This window comes from Sminthopsis crassicaudata, chromosome 1 (genome assembly GCF_048593235.1).
Source record: "Sminthopsis crassicaudata isolate SCR6 chromosome 1, ASM4859323v1, whole genome shotgun sequence".
In the NCBI taxonomy this organism is placed as follows: Eukaryota; Metazoa; Chordata; class Mammalia; order Dasyuromorphia; family Dasyuridae; genus Sminthopsis; species Sminthopsis crassicaudata.
The window spans coordinates 404,410,705-404,433,189 of NC_133617.1; the positions used below are offsets into that span (position 1 = coordinate 404,410,705).

General features: G+C 34.8%; 2 protein-coding genes across 3 annotated transcripts in view; one reads left to right on the plus strand and one right to left on the minus strand.

Annotated features, from left to right (window-relative positions):
* ELP1 (elongator acetyltransferase complex subunit 1) overlaps positions 1–13,997 on the plus strand; it is a 60,824-nt gene extending 46,827 nt beyond the window's left edge. For both annotated transcript variants that reach the window (XM_074280066.1, XM_074280067.1), the window contains 10 exons: positions 1,012–1,073; positions 4,861–4,923; positions 5,328–5,388; positions 6,257–6,370; positions 6,681–6,792; positions 8,200–8,327; positions 8,874–9,028; positions 11,092–11,170; positions 11,813–11,909; positions 13,638–13,997. In XM_074280066.1, the coding sequence (XP_074136167.1) occupies positions 1,012–1,073; positions 4,861–4,923; positions 5,328–5,388; positions 6,257–6,370; positions 6,681–6,792; positions 8,200–8,327; positions 8,874–9,028; positions 11,092–11,170; positions 11,813–11,880 (842 nt within the window). In that variant the 3' untranslated portion in view covers positions 11,881–11,909; positions 13,638–13,997. The remainder of the gene's footprint in view (positions 1–1,011; positions 1,074–4,860; positions 4,924–5,327; positions 5,389–6,256; positions 6,371–6,680; positions 6,793–8,199; positions 8,328–8,873; positions 9,029–11,091; positions 11,171–11,812; positions 11,910–13,637) is intronic.
* A 4,594-nt stretch (positions 13,998–18,591) lies between these two features.
* Positions 18,592–20,233, minus strand: ACTL7A (actin like 7A). The gene has a single exon (XM_074280068.1). It carries the CDS (start codon positions 20,064–20,066, stop codon positions 18,732–18,734), a length of 1,335 nt encoding a protein of 444 aa, XP_074136169.1. The 5' UTR covers positions 20,067–20,233; the 3' UTR covers positions 18,592–18,731.
* Positions 20,234–22,485: the final 2,252 nt, after the last annotated feature.

Genomic DNA, 22,485 nt, shown 5'->3' on the forward strand with positions numbered 1-22,485 from the left:
CCAGGCCTCTCTATATTCCTCCTGCTGGTCATTTCTTACCGAGCAGTAATATTCCATAACCTTCATATACCACAATTTACCCAACCATTCTCCAACTGATGGACATCCATTCATCTTCCAGTTTCTAGCTACAACAAAAAGAGCTGCCACAAACATTTTGGCACATATATGTCTCTTTCCGCTCTTTAGTATTTCTTTGGGATATAATCCCAGTAGTAGCGCTGCTGGGTCAAAGGGTATGCACAGTTTGATAACTTTTTGGGCATAATTCCAGATTGCTCTCCAGAATGGCTGGATTCTTTCACAACTCCACCAGCAATGTATTAGTGTCCCAATTTCCCCACATCCCCTCCAACATTTGTCATTATTTGTTCCTGTCATCTTAGCCAATCTGACAGGTGTCAAACTGCAAAGTTTAACTTGATTCTCTATTTTGTCACTTAGCTCTTTTTCTGCTAAAATAATAGGTAAATATTATGCTACAGGGGAGCCATTTTCATTGCTTGGGAAAGCTCTAAAGTATTTGCATAATAAACATTTGAGTACAATTCATTTGCTGATCCTTTGTATATAAAAATTTTTTTCTTCAGAAAATGCGTTAATCTGTTCAAATACAAAATTCCTTCTATTTTTTTCTTCTTTTGATTCAGTGAGTCTCCATATTTTAAAAAGTAAAGTTGCCCTTAATTAGATAATCTGTATTTAGAATATGTTATTTTTCTAATTTTTCTCCAGATTTGCTATTTTTTAATATTGTTTAGGATTGTCCTTAGATTCATAAGACTTTGATAAAACACCATCCTAAAGAGGTATTCTTCTGCACATTTTCATGATTCAACTTCATTCAGTTGGTTGAAGATTAAAATATCCCTTTTCCAACATTAAAGCAAGTGTGAATTAAATGCTTACTATTAAAAGTATTCTGAAGGAGTTTTTAGGATTCTCTTGACAAATCTGTTATTGACATCCTTTTCCTCCAGAAAAACTGTTGTTGACATCCTTTTCTTACAGGAAAATTAGCAGAGCAGAGGAAACTCAATGATGCAGCCCAAGTTTTGGAGCAGTATGCTCAGGTAAAATCTCTTTTCTTTCTTTCATGTTAATTTCTTTCACCAAAAAGGGATTAAAAATATCCAATCTGTACAAGTCCTAGTCAACAATGTGAAAAATTAGTATGTCCAAATTTGTAAAGTTAGTATACTTTTCTTTGGGGGGAGTAGGGATGGGGTGGTGTTGTAGCACTTCTCTTTAATATGCTAAGCATGAAAGGTAATGTTTGAGAACCCCAGAATTTAGTATAATTTATCTTCATTATTGAAAATGTTTTATAGTACTTGTTAGAACACAGATCTGCTTTCAAAAATGCTTTAATATCTTATTTGTTTGCTCAAGAATATTATTTTTTACTTCAGTAGTGTTTTCAATAATCATTTATTGACTAGGAATTAAAGGAGAGTAAAATGTTATAGTTAAAATACTGCTGAAAATACATGATTTCATTACAAAAAACAAACTAACTCATTGGGGTGTCCCTTCCTGCTTATCTTGTTTCTTCTGTTTTTTGTATAACCCTTAGTTATGTGTAATATACAGACCAGATCAGGAAGGAAAAGTGAATATACATATGAGTTTGTAGTTGTAACCTCAAATAATTTATATTAATGAGAAATTTGAAATCATTGAACTTTTATTTGATGATTTATTTGCAGCAAATATTAAAAGGATAAGTATCTTGTGTTTAAATAAGAATCTTGCTTTTAAGTGATGTTTAGTTGTTTTTTTTTTTTTTTTTTTGTAATTCAATAAAGGTGACAAGAAAGGATTGAGAGTTCAAAAAAAGATCAAAAGATACTAGAAGCAGTCAAGGGATAGTTGATTTGGAAACAAAATACTATTTGTGTAGATTTGTATAATGTGAAAATATAGAGGTTGTCCTAAAAGACTTAGGAAAATTTTAAGCTTCAGTAGCTTTGGGACATTGTGTATATGAAGTCTGAGATTTCCAAGTGAATGAATAGACTGTCATTACCTTAATTTTATTAAAAGCAAATTTTGGAGGCTGTACTTATCGCTTGCTTAAGATCCTAGGGAAAATAGGCATCTGCTTTGTTGATAAATAAGAAGAAATTAAAACATAAAAGGCTTTTTTCTTTTATTTTTTAAGGTTAGGCTCTTTAGATATATTTCTCTATATAAAATGTATCATTTTTTACAAATGATTTTATTATCCATTAATAATTTGAGAGAGTAAAAGTCAAAAAGCTGTGGCATAGTGGATAGAGTGCTGGATTTAGTCAGAAAAACCTGCACCCAAATTTGGCCTCCCAGACTTACTAGTTATGTGCCCTTGGGCAAGTCCCTTAACGCTGTTTGCCTCAATTTTCTCATCTGTAAAATGAGCTAGAGAAATCAATGGCGAGAAAACCCTAAACTGGATCATGAAGATTTGGACACAACTAAGATGACTGAATAACAACAAAAGTTGCTCTGATTATCTTTTTTAATTGGGTCTGTTTTTGCTTTTGGTTTATCTGAGATTATTATTGTTGTCCTTCCTTTTTTTTTTTCTTTTTTCTTTTGTTTGTTTGTTTGTTTGTTTTAACTTCATCTGAAGCATAATAGATTCTCTTCCATCTCCTTATTTTAACTTTCTGTGTGTCTTTCTGTATCATCAAATGTATCTCTTGTGAAAAAACAAAATGCATACATACATAGTGAGAGTTGGATTCTGGTTTCTTATCCTTCTGTTTTCCACTTATATTTTATAGGTAAATTCATTCCATTCACATTTACAGTTATGATTATTAGCTATGTATTTCCTGTCATGCTATTTTAATTTTATTTTTCTCTTTTTATCCTGTTCTCTTCTCAAAAGTCTGTTTTGCTTCTAATCACTGCCTCCTTTAATCCATCCTCCTTTTTATCATCTCCTCCTGGCTCACACATAACTCCTTTTTGTTATCTCCTTCTCCTCCTAAAGTCATTGAGAATATTAGGAGATTATAAAGTAGCAACTATCAAAGCTATTTGCTTAAAAAATTAAGAAGTAGTTCAGCGGAATATAGTAGACAAGGAAAAAGCAGAAACAGTAGAATTCCAGATCCCAGTGTTCAATAAACCTCCCTATTTCATGAAAACAAGGAGAACATTGGAAAGCAATCTGACAAAAATTGGCCTTGTTCCACATCTTAGTATTCCACAATTCCAAAAAATACATAATCTTAATACTAAAGGTCATACTTAAAAAAAAATTAGGACACTCTGTTTTAGACCAGGCTTGACGCGGCTCTCTGCAGGAAAGGAAGTCGCTTCTCTGGACGAGAGTTAATGGCAACTGTCTGGAGACAACAATTCTCTACAGGAAGAAGAGTCTGTCTTGAGAGATTTGAGTTGACACAGCAGATCTCTTCCCAGAGAGCGATCAGCAGCTTCTGGAGACAACAGCACGTTACATATTGGCTACAGTTTCCCAGCTATAGGCAGATATATTTTTAGAAATAGAGATAATTACAAAAGATAATATAGATGCAGATTTTAGTTACATAAAATTGAAGAGGTTTTACACAAAGAAGTTTATTGGGTAAGTTGAATAGGGTAGTGGTCTAGTAAGGGGGAAAAAAATCAAGTTTCTTAGATAAGGATTTGGAATCAATATATATGGACAATTTAGATATACATAGATAGATAGGCATATCTATATCAAATGTCTCAAAAATCTTAATGAATATGTTGTAAGACAGTATTTTTTAAATGTAAAAACAAAAGCTATTAATAAGAAAGAGGTTTTTAAAAAGAAAAGGCATCCTGTTGGTCAGTTGTAGACAAAAGAGATAGAAAGAAGTTTATGTAAATGAATACTATGGTCTTAAAAAGAAGGAAAGGTATTAATATAGTGTAGAACCATGGGTCAAGTTTGCATGAATATATTTACAGCTCTCTTTTCAGGAATGTATCCATAACTTTCAGGTACATCTGTAACATGTCAACTTTGCTGAAGAAGTAGGAAAAGTACACAGATTTAGAATCAGAAGATCTGGATTCAAATCCTTCCTTTGCTTTGGAATTAGATGTTAAAGATGACCTCCCTGTCTGGATTTCCTCAAGCTGAAATGACTAAATTGACTGGGTCAAATTAACAGCCTCATATGCTGTTATTCTGTGATTCCAGCTTCTAAAGATCAGCAAAATTGTTAGGATAGCATGGGGTATACATAACTTAGCTTTTTCCCCAAAAAATGTCTAACATGGTATAGAAGAAAACATTAAATTTTGAACCAAGAAATGTAGATTGCAATCCTGACCCTACTGATTAACAGTTATGTGATTTTTAACTATTTCATTTACTCTCTCTTAGCCTTATTTCACTTGTCTGTAAAATGAGGGCAGTGATACTTGCATTATCTTCTTCATCAGATTTAAGGATATAAAATGTTTTATAAATAATAAATGTTACCTGTTATAATTAATGCTTTCACATAACATTTCTCATTCATCCTTACTGTTGCTGGAGCAAATGGTAGTAAATCCCGTTGTATAGTTAAAGAAGTGTGAATTAAATCAATGTGAGCCAGTAGGTGATCTGGAAGTGAAGCCCAATACTTCTGCTTCCTAATGCCATACTGACTTCCAATCCAGTATTCTCTGTTGAGGAATAGAAAACAATTTAAATAACATTTAAGATAATAAAAAGCAGTTAAGAACCCTAGTTTATGTTGCTTTTCAAATGAAGGTAAAGGCTGATCTGGCTTGATTATTAAATTTTGTCTATTTCTTAATTTCACTTATTTTAACATTTTTGAAAACTATTAAATATTGAGGATTTTATATAAATGATTGCCTTATCTTTTATTTCTTTATCAGGACTATGAAGAAGCTATATTATTGCTATTAGAAGGAGCTGCTTGGGAAGAAGCACTAAGACTGGTAAGAACATTTTCAGACTGATTTTTTGATGGACATTGAATTAAGGTAGTGAAAATGGCAAGAAAGTCATCTGAAATCTTTCATCTACTGATGGCAACTATTAAGCTCATGTTCTTAGACTGAGAGTTTGAGGAAACAGATTTAGATATGGCTCATTTTTTTTCTTTCATTATTATTATTGAAATGAGCTCAGCTCTAATGTACTACATATTTACATTTGGTCTGAAGTTAGTAGCTTTTACTTTTCTTAGCTTTTTTTGAACCTAGTACTTGAAGCTGCCATTTAGTAAGTCACTGGAAAAGATGTTCACTTTCTAAAATGAGCTATCCCTAAATAATATTTATCCTTGGAGGAGGCCTATTCACATTGTTCCTGTTATTATTGTTGAGTTTTTTGCTTTTAGGTTCACAAATACAACCGACTTGACATCATAGAGACTAATATTAAACCTTCCATTTTAGAAGGTGAGTATTTGATTTTGTTAAATTTGGACTCATGCTTTAAAATGTTTAATTTGAAACAAAGAGGAAAGGGCCTGAGAGGTCCTGACCATTGTCTTTTCCAGTGCTATCACACTGGAGAGTGGAGCACAACAGAGCACTGGACCTTGAGTCAGGAACACCCAAGTTCAAGTTCAAATCTGGCATCAGACACTTGCTATATGTGTGACCTTGGGCAAGTCACTTAGCCTTGTTTGCCTCAGTCTGCTCCTCTGTAGAATTACTCCCTACCTCCCAGGGTTGATAGGAAAATAAAATGACTTAATATTTGTTGAGCACTGGATCAGCCTTAAAGCACTCTACAGAATGTTTCAAAACTCTTAGTTGTAATTTTAAGCTATTAAAGTTTTAAGTCATTATTTTATGTCCCAGTCTTAGAAATCTCATGAATTTTTTCAGTCTCTTCCTTGCATTATTTAGCATTATTGGTCCTCCTTTTTCCTTTATTTTCAAGATACCATATTCTACTAGTTCTTCCATTTTGGATGCCTTTCTTCTGTTCATTTTGATTAATTCTCTTATACCCTAAGAAAAGTTTTCTACCCAAGATTTGGTTGGATGATGAAATTATCTTTTTAATTTCTATATCGATTTTGGTGCTTTTAATGGCTCACAGACTGGAGGCTGGAGCTTCACATTCCTTTTTTTCCAACTAAATTATAAGATGGTGTATTATGCTAATGAGAATTCTTCTATCTTGGTTAGAAAACTGGCAACCCTTGTTTCTTCCTGGGTTCTAGTTGTTTTTTTTAAACCTTTACTTGTGCCTCTTTGCTTTTAAAGCTATTCCAAACTTTTTTTTGTTTTTTGTTTTTTCCATTTTACCACATAGCCCAAAAAAACTACATGGTACTTATGGATTCTCAGACAGCCATTTTCACTCGCCATAGAAAGCGTTTCCTGGTGGTTCGAGAACTAAAGGAGCAAGCACAACAAGGGAATCTGGGTAGGTGCTAAATGACTTAATTTGTATGATAAGAGTAACCCAAAGCAGAATAAGCAAAAGCTTATTCTGTCATTGCACCACATCATACTGTTAGAAAAATAACAAGTTATAGTGAATCTTTTATGGTCTTATTTAGTTTTAAAGTGAACTTTTATGACTTTTCTTATTTTCCCATCCCCTATCAAGTTTTATCATAATTATGTTAACCTTGTTAAATTAATATGTTTGGAAGGGAGACTCAGAAGTTAATGCGTGCTTTTGTGCATCTTTAACTCTGAATAAAAAAGATTTTATCCTTTTTCTCTTACAGATGATGATATGCCAAATGGCCAGGAGTCAGACCTCTTCTCTGAAACTAGCAGTATCATGAGTGGTAGTGACATGAGTGGCAGATATTCTCATAGTAACTCCAGGATATCTGCGTATGTATACTGATTATTAAATAATTTGCTATATTCTTAGCACTGTGGTCTTCATACTATAAAATGCAAATATTTGGTATTTCTAAGACAGATGTTACAACAGGGGTTCTCAAACTATGGCCTGCGGGCCAGATGCGGCCCGCTAAGGACGTTTATGCGGCCCGCCAGGTTATAGCAAATGAGCTGAGGGGCGGAGACAGAGTGTGAGTTTTTGTTTTTACTATAGTCCGGCCCTCAAACAGTCTGAGGGACAGTGAACTGGCGCCCTATTTAAAAAGTCTGAGGACCACTGGGTTACAATATGCAGTAGTAGAAAGAGCCCCTTATATGATATCTTTAGTTACTAACTTGGTATTTAATTTCCCATTAGTTTTCCCCCCTATATTTAGTTGTTTGAAGATAATTTTATTTGATTGGGGAAGGGGGGGAGGCAAAATTGTATTTAGTTCTGTTTTTTCTTCATTCCTATTATTGTCATCCACCCAAAGATAACTTTGTTCTTCCAGTAGAAAGAAAAAACACTTTTAAAATTCTTTAGAATTCACTTAAAGCTGCTGTTGGATGAATTTAAATATTCTAATAGTATTTTATGGGATCTTTATTCTTTTACATTCATCCATAGTTATCTGACCTTGCATCAATTTACTTGATCAATAAATGCCTCTCTGTTCAGAAACTTTAGTCCTTTAGTTATTTCCCCCTTGTGGGCCATATTGAAATCATTTTTGTTTGTCTCAACAGAATTTCTTTCTTGAGAGCATCTCATTTCTTTGAATTAACTACCCTTTAGAATCATAGGCTTTGAAATAGGACCTTTTTTGTGAAAGCTGCTCTCCCTGAGCCTAAGATTTGGGTTGGACTTTTCCTCCTTTTATCCATTTATCCTCCTTTTATCCATTTATCCTCCTTTTATCTATTATAGATGATACGATTATGTAGCCACTTCTCCCTCCAGAGTTTCATCATTTCTAGCTTTGGAAGTCTTGACATACACACACTTGCATATGTGTCTATTATTGTTTGATGGTACCAGCTTAGCTAAATCCACAGATTTTTTTTGTCTGAACACAGAGGGATTCTGACTTTAAGCCACCTTCAGGGAGGCAGCAAGATGCACAGGACCTAAATCTGAATTTGCCCTATCATATATTCTTACGTAATTTTGGGCAAATCACTGAACTTCTGTTGGTCTCAATTTTATCGTCTCAAAAAAGAATCTGGCTAGATAACTTTAATGTCTCTTCCAATTCTAAATCTCCATATTTAAATCTCCTTTAGGCAATTTCTTCCTTAAAAGTAGTTCTCAGTCATGTATAGATTGATCATACTATCCCACCCTGCTCAGGTTCTCTGATTCTCCATTGAGAAGTTCTCCTTTTTGAAAATAATTATCAAATCTCTTAATAGGAGGTCCTCCAAGAATCGCCGAAAAGCAGAAAGAAAGAAGCATAGCCTAAAAGAGGGGAGTCCACTTGAAGACCTAGCCCTTTTGGAAGCCCTGAGTGAAGTGGTAAACAGCATTGAAAAATTGAAAGGTATACATACTCTTGATGCTTATGTGCCAAATACATTGGTTCATGTAGTAACTACTCCTTACGAGTTTTGTTGAATAGACTTATAGGCTGCCAAGAAACTACTAATGGGCATGATGTCCCAGCCAGAAGAGGTGGTTTTCAACAGAGAGGAGCCATTTCTGACACCCTCGTGAAATGGCCCTGCCTTTGGAGTTAACATAGTCCATAGGAGATGCACACTCCAAAGCAATAAAGACTTCACCCTGGATTCCACAAATAGTAATCAAACTTTTTGATTGATCAAAAATATGAATTCTTAACACTACCACTGAATTAAAGGAAACTAGTAGAAGGGTAGAGTAAGCCATAATATAACTTATTTCCCATGAAATAGAACCACTGAAAACTGCAGTTTGTTTTTTGGAGGAGAGGAATATATAACTGTAGTGTATGATATTGTTTTATGTTCCTTTTGGAAAAAATAGTCTATAGTCTCTTCAGTAGTATTGAAGGGATTGAAGATGCCGTTCTTAGATCCTGATGATGTCTCAAATTTATTCTCCCTAGATGACATCTACCAGCTTTTAAAAGTACTCTTTCTCTTTGAGTATGATGAACAAGCAAGAGAGTTACAGAAAATGTTTGAGGATACTCTGCATCTGATGGAAAGTTCAATTCCAGAAATTTGGACACCTTCCCGCCAGCAGAACCTAACTATTCCTGTAAGTTTTCACTAACGTTGCTTTGTTTTGTATTTAAACTTCCATTTTATAAGTAAGGGAACTTATGATTTGGTTATTTTCATTGAATTATCAAAAGTAAATTTCTTGGATTTTTTTTTGGATTGATAAACTGATAATCAAATTAAAAATCCAAGAAAATTTAACTAAGGCAACTCAATAAAAAGGGATAGGATAACGAATCTCCTCACCCTTAAAAAGAAGATTCCAAAACAAACAAAAAATGAGATGTGTGACTACTGTAACTCCGGAGACTTAAGAAGTTTTTGGTTTTCTAATCGTTTTGATTTATTTTACTTCATTTGACTCTCACATAGATACCGTTTTAGGCTAGTAGGATAAGGATCTTATGAATAAGAAATATAGGACCTTATAAATTAGAAAACTGAGGTTAAATGACCTGCCTGGAACATATAGTGAATTACAAACTTAAGAGACACCAGCCTGAACATTTCCAAAAAAGAAAAAAAAAAAAAAAAGATTGTATGTTACTCAAAGTTTTATCATAGCTTTTCACAGAATTTGATAGTTGAAAGGGGTCATCTTTTCTAACTCTTAGCCAAAAAGAATACTCCTTATGTATACACATGGCATGTGGTCATTCAGCCCCAGCTTTAAGACCTCCATAATAGAGAAACACGCCAACTTTTGAAGCCTATTTTATTTTTTGAATAGTTCTAATATTACTAGAAAGTTTTTCCTGACATTAAAGCATAATTTGTTTCTTTGCAACTTTTTTGGAGCCTAACAGAATAAGACGAATGCTTCTTCCATATGACAACCCTTCAGTTTTTTAACACAATTAGCACATCCTGAGTCTTTTTTCAGGATAAAGTTCTACAGAGCTTTCAACATGGTATACTTAGAGTCCCAAAAATTTTAGGGAAATTTGAAGCTAAGCATAGCTGAAAGCTAAACTTAAAGCCTTACTAGTTCTTGTGGAACCCTCTCATTTAATGAATGATCCTGCTTGCCATCCTGTAGACAAGTATTATACTCACCATTGTGCTTCAGTCGTTATGCTCAGAGCTGAACCCAGTAATCCAGAGGAGGTTGTCTGAAGAAGGCCTCTTGACTTTAGATACCTTTTTACATAATGTCATTGGTACATATTCTCTTGATTTTACTTTCCTCATCTTGCATTAGGTCATTTAAGTCTTCCATTTATCTCTGAATTCTTTATGTTCATCATTCTACAATATAGGTTGGGATGGGGGTAATCCAAACCAAAGATCTTTGGTGGTGCAACTGATCCATGATTTTGGGTCTTATGGAATTGCTTGGGAGTATTCAGAGGCTAAGTGATTTGCCCCTGGTCACATAGCAAGTATGTGTCCAAGGTGGACCTTAAACCCAGCTTTTTATCCAGTTTACTTTGCTACTTTACTAGGCTATGATCTTTTGCAATTCAGTTTGAGTTTTTGTTTGCTGTTAGATTTCAGCTCAGATACTTAAATTTTTTTCTAATGCTGATGCTCATATATTTGAATACCTACTTAGACTTGTCACCTAATGAAAGCCAAAATAAAATTATATATGGATATATATTTTAAGTGATCATCTTCACTGAGATTGCAAATTTTGGGGTAAATAAACTTTCTAGAAGTTTATAAGGTTTCTTCCCCCCCCCCCCTCATAGTTTTACTGAACTCATTTTCTCAGACACCAATCCAAATCTTTGCAACTCTGGAGGAAACAACATACTCTTATTTTTTATAATAAGCTCAAGTGTTGCATCAATTGACAAATTTCCAGCAAATTTTTTTTGCATGTATGTATACATACATAACAGGATTCAAGTAGACTCAAAACCAAAGCTTTTTCCCTTAATAAGAATTGTAAGGTTTAAATAAGACCATTGGTACGAATTCACAAATTCTTATTCTTTTGAGAATTGTGTGGCTGTGCTAGCAAAGTGTATTGGAGAGGCTCTGTCCTTATTCATTTGGTATATCCTTTGAATGCTGTAGACAATTTGCACCTAAAACAAACAAAAAAAATTATTAATGAATGTACTGCCAATAATATTTCTGCTTTCTGCTTAGGTTCTAGGTCCCAATTCAACTGCAAACAGCATCATGGCTTCCTATCGACAACAAAAGGCTTCAGCTCCTGTATTTCAGGGTTAGTTCTTCAAAAGACTATGGATATGTTAGTAAACTGAAGAAAGAACTTTGTCATTCTAAGTTTCTGGTCACTTCTCATAAGTTCTTAATTTTAAATTGATAGAAATGTATATTTAGCATTCAAGTCAAATTCCACTGTAGCAATCTTGAGGAACATTAAGAATATCCATATTCATATTAGAATTTGATTGTATTAAATTTGATAGAGTATAAATTATTAGCTGAAAATCTCATTAAATCAAGATTTTACATGGAATCTGATCAAAATGTCAGGGACCCTAGCATCGTGTTGCCTCCTGAAGTTGGATACAGTGACAAGAAACTGGAAAAATAACCCTAAGTGAGCAGGATAGAAAGAGAACAAAATCTCAATCCTACTACCAAGTTTTCTACATGTTGAATCACTGAAATGAGTATTTTCTTTCCATTGTGTATATGTAAGGGAAGTAATGTGTAGTTACCAAGAGCATCAAGTATAACAATTTTTTATAATAGACAAAAAAGATCAGAATTCTTTGTTTTCTGTTAATATAACAAATGTGGGATTTCAAGGATCTTGGGTTCATTTTAACATATAATTGTAGCTTCTTCCACTATAGGTGTTTTCTATCATTCAGATTTTTTTTCCCCTTTTTTCCAGATGCAGAACTTTTTATACCTCCAAAGATCAATAAAACTATCCAGTGGAAACTGAACCTTCTAGAATAATATTGATGCCATTTGGAAGTGCTCTAAGGGTGAATAATATTATTTTAAATTAATCTCATTGTTTTCCTATACCAATCTTGAGATCTTAATATTTGAACCTTGGAGAATATGAAAGGAATATCCTCTGAAATTACAATTGCTTTTTGGGTCAGACCTTGGCTAACAACTTAAAATTTTTTTCAGAGTACTCATCTCTTCATTGTCTTATGCTACACGTCTCATTTTTAAAACAGACTTCAGTCTGTATATAGTATCAGTTACAAGTACCTCACTCTTAAAAAGTTAATGAATACTTTTTAATTTAGGAGTTAGGACTAGCTTCTCTTCTCACTGCACTTTAATACACAGTGGCAAATTAACAAGCCTTTGTATGTAGTTTTCTCATCTTTAAAATGAGAATAATTCCTGTCTTACCCCCTTCACAAGTGTGTTGTGAGGGCAAATGACTTCATGCTAATCATATGCTTTAAGTTCTCTGCAAAATGTAATATATATATGAAAAATAAGCTATTAGTAGTCATACCACCAAGTTACTAAAGCATAATAAATTTTATGGTTCCATTTAATTTTTAAATTTAACTATTTATCAATTTTCACTTAGTTTGCAGTTGTTACTTTGGTGAAAATTACAGGTTATACCTCAACAAATCATGAGCTTTTGGATTTTTTTTTCTACTATAGTTGGTTTGTATATGTGAACTATTTTAACTGCCTTGATACTTAATGCTAATGAGATAGCAGTGTTAGACGATTAACTCAAATTGAAATGCCTATAAAATACTGTTATATTTAGAACAGAATTTAGCAGAATGTCTACATAGTATAGATAATGTAACAATAACTCCTGGTTTCCCCAAGATTCTTTGTTAATATGTTAGGTAGAGTCTCAGATACCTACAAAATACAGTTTTGATTATTGGTGTTCTGATTTTCATTGCATTTTTTTTGGACAAGATTTTAACTTTTTTGGCTGGGGTTAAGTGACTTGCCCAGTATCCCATAGCTAGGAAGTGTTAAGTGTCTGAGTTCACATTTGAACTCGGGTCCTCCTGAATTCAGGGCTGGTGCTCTATCCACTGCGCCACCTCGCTGCCCCTTGACAAGATTTTAAAGGATGATTTTCTTCCCTGTTCTGAGGAAAAAAGTTAGAATTAAAAGAAAAATAAGAGTATATGGGATATAAATCTTGAGCTCGCAGCCCAGTTCATTCTCATTACTACTCCATGAGTGATATGTCTTGTTCAGAACCTTCCATGAACTGCCCTTTATATGAAATAAAAACATAAAAAAGTTCCTATACAGATCTTACTGATTACAGAATATAAACCACCAAGAAATTTTATTTTTATTACTCTGGATATAAAATAGTGATATGAGAATTTTTATACCTTTGCTTGTCTTTGGTAACTTTCTGATATATGTAATCAAATTTGTCATATTTGATATTGATTTAAATAAATTAATAAGAAGCAAACTTTGAGCTAGGAATAGGAATAAAAATATTTGCAAAATTTTGCTTCCTGCACTATTTAAGAATTGAAGCAGATTAGAATCTGGGCTCTGTAACAATTTAGCATTCAATAAGCCTTTATTAAGCACATAAAAATATGTCCAAAAGTCAAAAATTAAGAATAGCTCCTTCATTTGAGTTCACATTTTACTGGAATCCCAAAGAAGTTTTTTTTTTTGTTTTTGTTTTTCGTTTTTTTTTTTTTTTAACTGTCCAGAGCATTAGTAATACTACCATATCTCTTTAGAAAACTGCTGAGACTACATCATTTGAAGAATGACTTAACAAACTGTGGTTTACGATGTAATGGAATATTATGCTGTGTAGAAGACAGAGAACTCTGGGGGGAAAGGTGAAATAACTTGCTAAATCTGGAAAAATGTATATGCACAATGATTTCAACAGTGAAAATGGAAAAGATTTTTTTAGAAAATCTATTATGATGAATAAACTTGGACTTGTAAAAGCGATGTGAAAATATGTACCCCATCCCCACCTCCCCTCTTTGCAGAGGAAATCCATAGGTGTGAAACCCTGCATGTACTTTGGGGATGAGAGATATTTTGAGAAATTAAAGTGATATGAAAATAAAAGATATCAATAAAAATGTTTAAGTTGAATCAAAAAATATATACACACACACACACACAAATAATCAATTCTTTTCTAAAAAAATACATTAACAGTACCTATGTGAATTCCTGAACTATCTGCAATTTTCATCTATTAAAATAATTTAAAGGATTAATGCTACTTAAGTATCAGAAATGAGGTTGAATTTGTGTTTTGCTAAGCTGTTGACCTTTATTACATGATAAACATTCAGTATCCGAAAAAAATCTTTGTTATGAAATATTAAAAGTAGGAAAGATCTTTGTAGATAAATATGTATGTGTAAATATGTGGTTTAACTATTTAGTTCCCCTTGTTATTGACCACTATAGTAGTTCATAACTAAAATAACTCCATAAGTTCAATAATTTTTCTATCATGTTACAAGTGGCAAGCTCAGGGAAGCAGGAAGAAACAATTCAATTTTGAAAAGTCAAGAATATTAATAAGGAATGTAGAATCTTAAAGCCAAACCCAGAAAGGGTCTCAAGGACCATGGAGGTCCTTTACAAATGAGAAAACTGAAATGAAAGAAATACTAACTTATCAAAGGCAGGTTTTGAAATTAGTTCTGATCCCAAAGCAGTAATTTCCCCTCTATGTCACTCTGCCTCTACTCCCTTAACTCCACACTCTGAGATTTATAAAGTACTTTCCTCAGAATTAAATGGGAATAAACAGGAAAAGCAGAATTCTATAAGTTGGTAGGTGCTCTTTAAAATAATGGGAAGCAAATAGCTAAAACTCTTGCTATCTACTTTCCCAGCAGAGTCTGACAAGCCGAAGATTGATAATGGCAAGGAGTGATGGTACTGAGAATAGACCTCAATCATTCTTCACTCTTCCCTTTGTTCCCACGTTGGGTCACTGTGGCCTTGCATGAGAAACATGAAAAGGAAATTGTCAGTATCTTGTCAATTCTGAAAGATGGGTTTAAAACACAATTTAGGAAAAAAAAAAAAACCTTTACTATAAGTTATAAAGATATATCTGACTTAAAGATATAGTTCCCTAAATAAGTCATCTGTAAATTTAATTTGAGGAATGATAAATTCTTCATTGTGATATCAAAAAAGGAAGTTTGGGGGGTCATTAGCTCCTTCTTGCTCTTTTATCTGAAAAACAAAGAGAACCAAGGTAAATAAAAACATAATAGTAAACCTGTGTTAACCTCTTTTTCTCCCTCTAACTTCTGTTCTTTAAATATAGCTAATCCTGAAGAACATTAGGATGGCTGGTATAACATAATAGTGCTTAAAAGCTTGTTTGTTGATTGATAAAAGATAGGGAGAAAATTCTTGAAAGCAAGATTGGTGATTGGGGAATGAAAACAAAATAGGATTTAAAAGAAAGCATCAGAATCCATGTAGGTAGTAAGAATGTTGGGCATTGAATGGTTTTAGAACTTGAGAAGGAGCCATAAGAGAACCAACTATATTTAAGCATCTGAACGTACAGAATTAAAGATGGAGCACATTCTGATTTCAAAGAACTGGCATTCTATCAAGGAAGACAATGAATTATTGGGAAATTATTTAATCTTTTACCATATGCATAACTACTGGAGTTTTTTGGCATGTTAGGTTTTGAGCTTCAAAATCTAGTTTTCTTCCAGGCTTATCTCAATGCCTACTTGCATCCTTTCCCTGTCTTGCCAGTATTACCTCCTCCTTCCTTGCCTTCCTCCCCCACCCCATTCCTTTCATTCTGCCCTCCTCCAATCCAAAAAAAATTATCACCTTTTCTTTTTAGGACATCCGCTCCTTGAGGGCAGACAGTTCGTTTTTATTTTTAGCCTGGGACATAGTTGACACATAGTTCTTCATTAGGTGGGTTGAATATAAACAAATAGGAAGACATTGGCTAGTCTAGGGTGAGGTATGCTGAGTTTTTTATAACCAACCCAAGCTAACTTCAAGCACAGCAATGATTCCTTATTGCCTACTGAATTGTTCAAATGCTTCCATTATCTGGCTCCAAACTATCTCACTCTCTAATAGTATTTCTCATCATATATTCTACATCAGCCAAACTGGATCTGTCTTTCTCTTTCAAATAGTTCCCATATTTTCTCATGTACCTTTGTTCCTATTTCCTGCTTCTCTGTTAATATACACACAAACAGATACTTTTCATCTTTGCTCTGATATGTTACCCTCCTTCAAGACCAGTATATTGTTACGTTTTCCATGAAGCCTTCCCTAACTCTCCTAATTTGAAATGAATTCGTCTCTACACTTGGTATTCCTTTTAAGTATCACAATTTAGTTTGTTATCTGTGTACATTTCATTACTGCTACTAGATGTAAATTCTTGGAGAGCATGAGAAATGTAGTTTATTTTTGCATTTCTAGAATCTAGGTACTCCATCCATGTCCATCCATCTGTGTGACAGCTGATCTTTACCAGCAGCTTCAGGGCACCTGCCACAACCAATGCTTTGGAGCAGGATGTGGATACAGATGATGAGGAAGAGTTTTTTCAGTGGCCCCTATCTAGTAAATGTAGGTCACTGAGTTGTAACCACTTGAGGAAGTGATGCTTGGTACTGAAGGGAAATGTAAGGAACTTGTACCATGGTGAAAGCAGGGGAATGGTTGGTGTTAATGAGCCAAGAGAAAGGTTGTGTTGGAGACAAGTGTTCAATTGGCTCATTCGTGATGATCATGATGATCATGGCAATGGGAAGCCACTCATTTTCCTCTCTCCAGTTGGCTGGTCATGAGCCCTCCCTCCCCCATCAATTCCTTTGGGGGAATAGTATCCCTTTGTTGGAAACCATTACCAGAGGTGACCTTGACCAGTAAGCATATACTCTCTTCATTTTTCCTTTGAATTCCAGATACATGAGAGACAGAGCCAGAAGTTTTCCACACAGGCCTACTTTTCTGTTCGAGTTCATGAATTTGTTCTTTTATTTAATGGAGGATAAGAGGAGAAAGAGAAGGGTTACAACCAAATAGGGATTCTAGACCAAGTATCGAATACACAGGTGACTTTGCTCAGATTAACTCAGCCTAGGTCATATTTATTCCCACTGAATGTTTCATTACCCTGGAACTCCTAAGAATACTTCTAGACTTGGGTAAAAAATAGACCATAGAAGAAAGTGCTACAGTTTTTGGCCCTCTACTTCAACAACAGCAACATTAGTACAATTATTTCTGTGCATATCACCAACCTTAAGGAGTTCAAAGTACTATGAACACAAGGCCCATGCTGCTGCAGGACTTAGCCAGTAAGTATCTTAAGCACATACATTCACCTAGGTGTCACAGAACTGTCAATTTTAAGGACATCTTATGCATTCAGTAGTCTAATTTTGCAGATAACAAATAGAAGTCTAGAGAGAATATAACTTGCCTATGGTTAGGTAAAGATAGCAGGGATTATGTCATATACAAAATAAAAAATCACAGATTTAGTACTAGAAGAACTTTAGAAGTTGTCTGCTCTGGCTGAGGGAATTGAGACTTGGAGACAATGAGTGATTCATTAGTGACATTAAGATCTCTCAGAGAGAAACCTGACTCCAAATCTAGCAGTCTTTCTACTGTCTCCCATGAGAAATAGGTATTTAATATGTATAAGTATTTAGAATGGATACTTAAGTACCCATACTAGGTATACTTATATATATATATATGTATTTAGTATATAATCTATACAATAAATTAATAAATAGATAAATAGATATATTAGGTCTAGAAGTAGAAGATAACTCAAGGCCATCTAATCCAATTGATTTTGCAGATGAGGAAACAGGCCTAGGGAATTTGAGGTTGACAGTTGTTGGACAAAGGGACTTTTACCACTATCATAACTTTATGTCTTGGAGAAATAGAAATGATTAGGTCTGCAACTCATTAAGATATTGACTATGCAACTCAGTACAGTGTCTATCATAAAATAGTTGCTTAAATGCTTGTTGATCATGTATTTCTTTCTATGGTTGACCCATTCCTATAGTCATCCTACTTGACAAATACAACCTGTTGATTTTTAATCTTATACTGTATTGACAGGCCATGTTCTGAGAATAATTTCATATTTCTTTGGTAGATATGGCCCTGAGAGGAAAATATAAATTTCTATTTCTCTATGAATAGCCTATGGAGGGTTGTGAACTTGAGTCCATGTTGCTTTTACTTAATTGCTGATTTCTTTATTTATGTCTATACTTTGCTGAACCTTGCCTGCCCACTTCCAAATGGAGTATTTACACAGATGACTGGCCTTTTCTTATTATCTTGAACATTTTTCCTCTTGGATAGTTTTACTTCAATTTTGAGGAGAAAATAAGCATTTAAAAAAATCTCCCCTGGTAAGCTGGAGTCAGCATGACAAGTAATAAGCCCTCTGACTTCCTCCAGTTCTCATTATAAAATTGCACTAAATCAGCATTGCATGTAAGTAAATAAACCAGACTTTTTCCTCTAAAGGAAAAATAAGTTTTTTTAGGTTAAACAATACAGCATATGCCTTTACACTTCCCTCTTCCCCTTCCCCTTTCATTTTGGCAAATACCTAAGTCAGATGACATATTTGTGATGTCTGCCATTCCTGTGAAATCAAGCAACAGAAGATCATTTACACTGTGAATTGGAACATGGTAATTATTGAATAGAACACGAGTTACGGTATTTTAGATATATCTTGGGCCACTGTCCTGAGAGGCAGCAGAGTTAATTGAGTCACGAGCACATGTTCCAGCAGACATGCTTTGGCTTCAGAAACATCTCCTGTATAAGAAGAAAGGCCCATGTTCCTGGTATTCTGACCGCTGGACCCAGAGGGACTGAAATCCCTGGAGGGAGGCCAGGATGGACCCCCCCGTCCACACCGAAGTGTCCCTTTCAGGTAACACACTCACTGTGGGGGTGTCATTCGGGCATATCTTAGACAGCTCCTTCTGAAAACGGGCGGGAAAGCCGTTCAACATGGTCGTGCCCCCGCACAACAGAATGTTGTTCATGAGGTCTCTCTTGAGGGCCACGTCACACTTGTTGAGGCAGGTCATGGTCTGGGTATGAAGGCCCAGCTGCATGGATTTGATAAGGGAAGGCTTGAAGAACATCTCAGAACACAGGAAACGTTCTTGGCCAAGAATAATCTCTTCTCCGTCTGGAAGCTGGTAGATAATCGCGTCATCTTTCACAGAGGAGCTCTCTTGGACAGGATCAGGAGCCATAAAACAGTGTTTCTTCTTGATGTCTTCCACAACGTTCGTTTGGTCTTCTGTAAATTGCTTACCAGATTGATTCATCAGCGTCATCAGGTAGGTGGTGAGGTCAGAGCCAGCATAGTCCAGCCTACCTGTGATGCTCGGCAAAGGATACCCCTCGAAAATTGGGACCACGTAGGAAACACCATGGCCGACTTCTACGACCAGACCTGATGTCTTTCCATAAGAATACATGGACAGTCGAGATTGATAGGCTATGTGCATTGCTGGAGTGTTGAAGGTTTCAAAGAGCATCTCTGCATACTTCTCCCTGTTGGTATACGGGCCTAGGGGAGGATCTGACACCAAAACAGCATGTTCCTCGGTAGGGATCTTCATCTCGTGCAGAAAAAGATATTCCCAGATATCCTGCACTGAATCCCAGTCCACAATGATGCCATGTCTCAGGGGATTGACTAATTTAAGGCGAATATCGGGGTAGAGGAGCTCGTGACCAATAAACGTTTCTTTTCGGTTGTCTCCAGTTTTGGCAGTCTCCATGTAAGGTTTCCCTACTGTAGTTGAAATCATATGACTAGGCCTGGGTTCTCCAGCATAGCCACATTTACAGTAGCCCGTGCCGATGTCAACAACCACTGCTTTCGTTTTCTTGACTCTTTTGGGTTTCTCCTTAACTAATGTAGAAAGAGCATTTTCTTCGGGTTTCTTCTTGTTGTTGATAAGCAGTGCCTTTTTTGCGGGACCTTCTGTCAAGGAGGCAACCTGGAAAGATTCGGGTTCCTTTGAAAATTGTTCAGTTGCTTTAACAAGTAGAGCTCTCTTTGCTGGACCTTCCCCAATTGTCGCTACCTGTGGAGCCCATGTCCTTGTGAATGCCATATTTTTTCCCCTCCTCTCATGGATGTCTCTTTCCTTAGGCTCGATTGGCGTAATACAGAGGAAGAGGCCAAAATCAAAATGGTGACTTCAGAATCTTCCTGACAATGACATCACTGATTATGACATAAAGCAACTGTTGGTATAGCCTGGTGGAATAATCATTTTCAGTCACTGAGAAGTTTGTCCTGCTCTAGGATAAATCTTAGATTAAAAAAAAAAAAAAAAAGTTGGTCATTTCTGGGTGCTCTTTTCCCAGAACTACTTTTAAGTCTCTCAAACCTTTGCTTCCGTTTCTGTACCACTTGCCATAGAACACTTTTTCGGTGGTTTCTCTTTCCTTATCCCTGCTTTTGAGTGGTTCTCAGCCTTTTTAATGAAAGATTATAGTAGGAAAAATTATTGTAAACCAATCTATTTCTCCTGTTCCCACTTACCACCCCCTCTCCAATTGTGTATATAATTTATATCCCTAAGAAAATTATACTAAATGGCATTTTTAAAATTAAATATAAAAATAATTTATGCTAGAAATAAAAGCATTTCCTTTTTTTTTTTTTTTTCTATAATGACAATTCTCAAGGAGACTTGCTTGTTGGCCTCTCAAATTACTCTAGAAGCCACAACTTAGTAACTAAGCTGCCTAGAAGCATTCTCCATCCCACACCCTTACTAACAACCTTAAATACTACTGCCTGGTAGGACTAAAAGTACTACCCAGCTTTATTGGTCTATTCATTCTGCAAAACTACAGTGGAGACATAGCTTCTTAAAATAATGTTCAGTAGATCCTAATATGAAATTTTTATATAATAACACAAGAAATTTTTTCAGGCATGTTTTTATTTTTTAAAAAAAGAAGCTTTATGTATTTTCTGTTTTTCTTAAAATGCAGTGTGCCTGGGAGTTTCATTGACATAAGGAAATTCCCTCTAGGTATATTAGTACTTTTTCTGCAACTTAAGTCTTAAAGCAAGCTGTTCCCAAACTTTTTGATCTCAGGACTCTTTTACACTCTCAAAAACAGTACTACAAAGAGCTCTTGTTTATGTGTATTATATCTATCATTATTAAAAATTAAATGTATTAGAAATTTTAAATCCTATGTTTTAAAAATACTTAATGATTTACTTAAAATAATAAACTCATTACCTATTAACATAAATAACATTATTTATGGAAAATAACTTCCAAAACAAACCAAAAAAAAAAAATTAGTGAGAAGAGTGGCACTGTTTTACATATTTTTCCTCAATAGTATTTTGTTTTTCCAAATACACAGTTTGCAACATTAATTTTTGTAAGATTTTGTGTTCCAAATTTTTCTCTTCTCCCTGACCTTCCTCCTTCCCAATACAGCAAGCAATTTGATAAAGATTAACCATGTGCAATCCTTTTAAACATATTTCCATATTTGTCATGTTATACAATAAAAAATCAAACCAAAAAGGGAAAAACCCATGAGAAAGAAAAAGCAAACAAACAAAAAAGTGAAGATATTATTCTATCCACGTTCATTCTCCATAGTTCTCTCTCTGCATATGAATGGCATTTTCTATCCAACTGTAAAGCATTCTCCTCAGGTACTTGTGGGACAAATGAAGCACAGATTTAGAATATATTGATGATAGACATATATTGATGTTGATATCTATTGCAATTGTCTTGAATCACCACTACCTTGCTGAGAAGAGACACATCTATATTTTACATTCTTTTTGCAACTCTCATATCTGGCTTAACAGAAGTAGATCGATTCTCTTATTCACTTCAATCATATATTTTGATTTAAGTATATTAAGAAAATCCAGCCTCACACTGATGTGTAGTTGGAAAAGGAAGTATTTTAGTAAATAAGTAACATTTTAGTAGTAGTATGAGTTTTGACCTTTTAGACCTCTGGAAAAAGGAATCTTGCTGGTCAATGGATCATATTTTGGGAACCGTTATTTTGAAGAATTGACTGGGGACCTGAGAGTTTAAGTGACTAACTTGACCACAGTCACATAACAAGTATGTATCAGAAACAGGTCTTAAACTGGTCTTTCTGACTTTAGGCCATCTCTTTACCCACTACACCTCTTTATCTTGTTCTAATATAATAGACTATTGAAATAGTGCTTGTTAATCATGTTTTGAGAAAATGAATAAAATTTGTTGCTAGTATTAGTCATACATATCATTGCCCCCATCTACATGTATAACTAAGGGTAGTAGGTAGATAAAGAGCTGAATATATCAGGCTGAGGTCCTCTTGGACCATGTTTGGACCAGTCAGAGGGCCTGTTGTCCCAAAACCTTAGTCTCTCCTCTCCTCCTCCCTCCCTCCCTCTTCTTGCTCTCTCCCTCTCTTTCTCCTTCTCTCTCCTCACTGTCTCTCTGCCCGTCTGTGTGTGTGTGTCTCTTTGTCTCTATATCTATC

Excerpts from the sequence above, each read along its gene's own strand:
- ACTL7A (XM_074280068.1), bottom strand. The coding sequence starts at position 20,066 with ATGGCATTCACAAGGACATGGGCTCCACAGGTAGCGACAATTGGGGAA.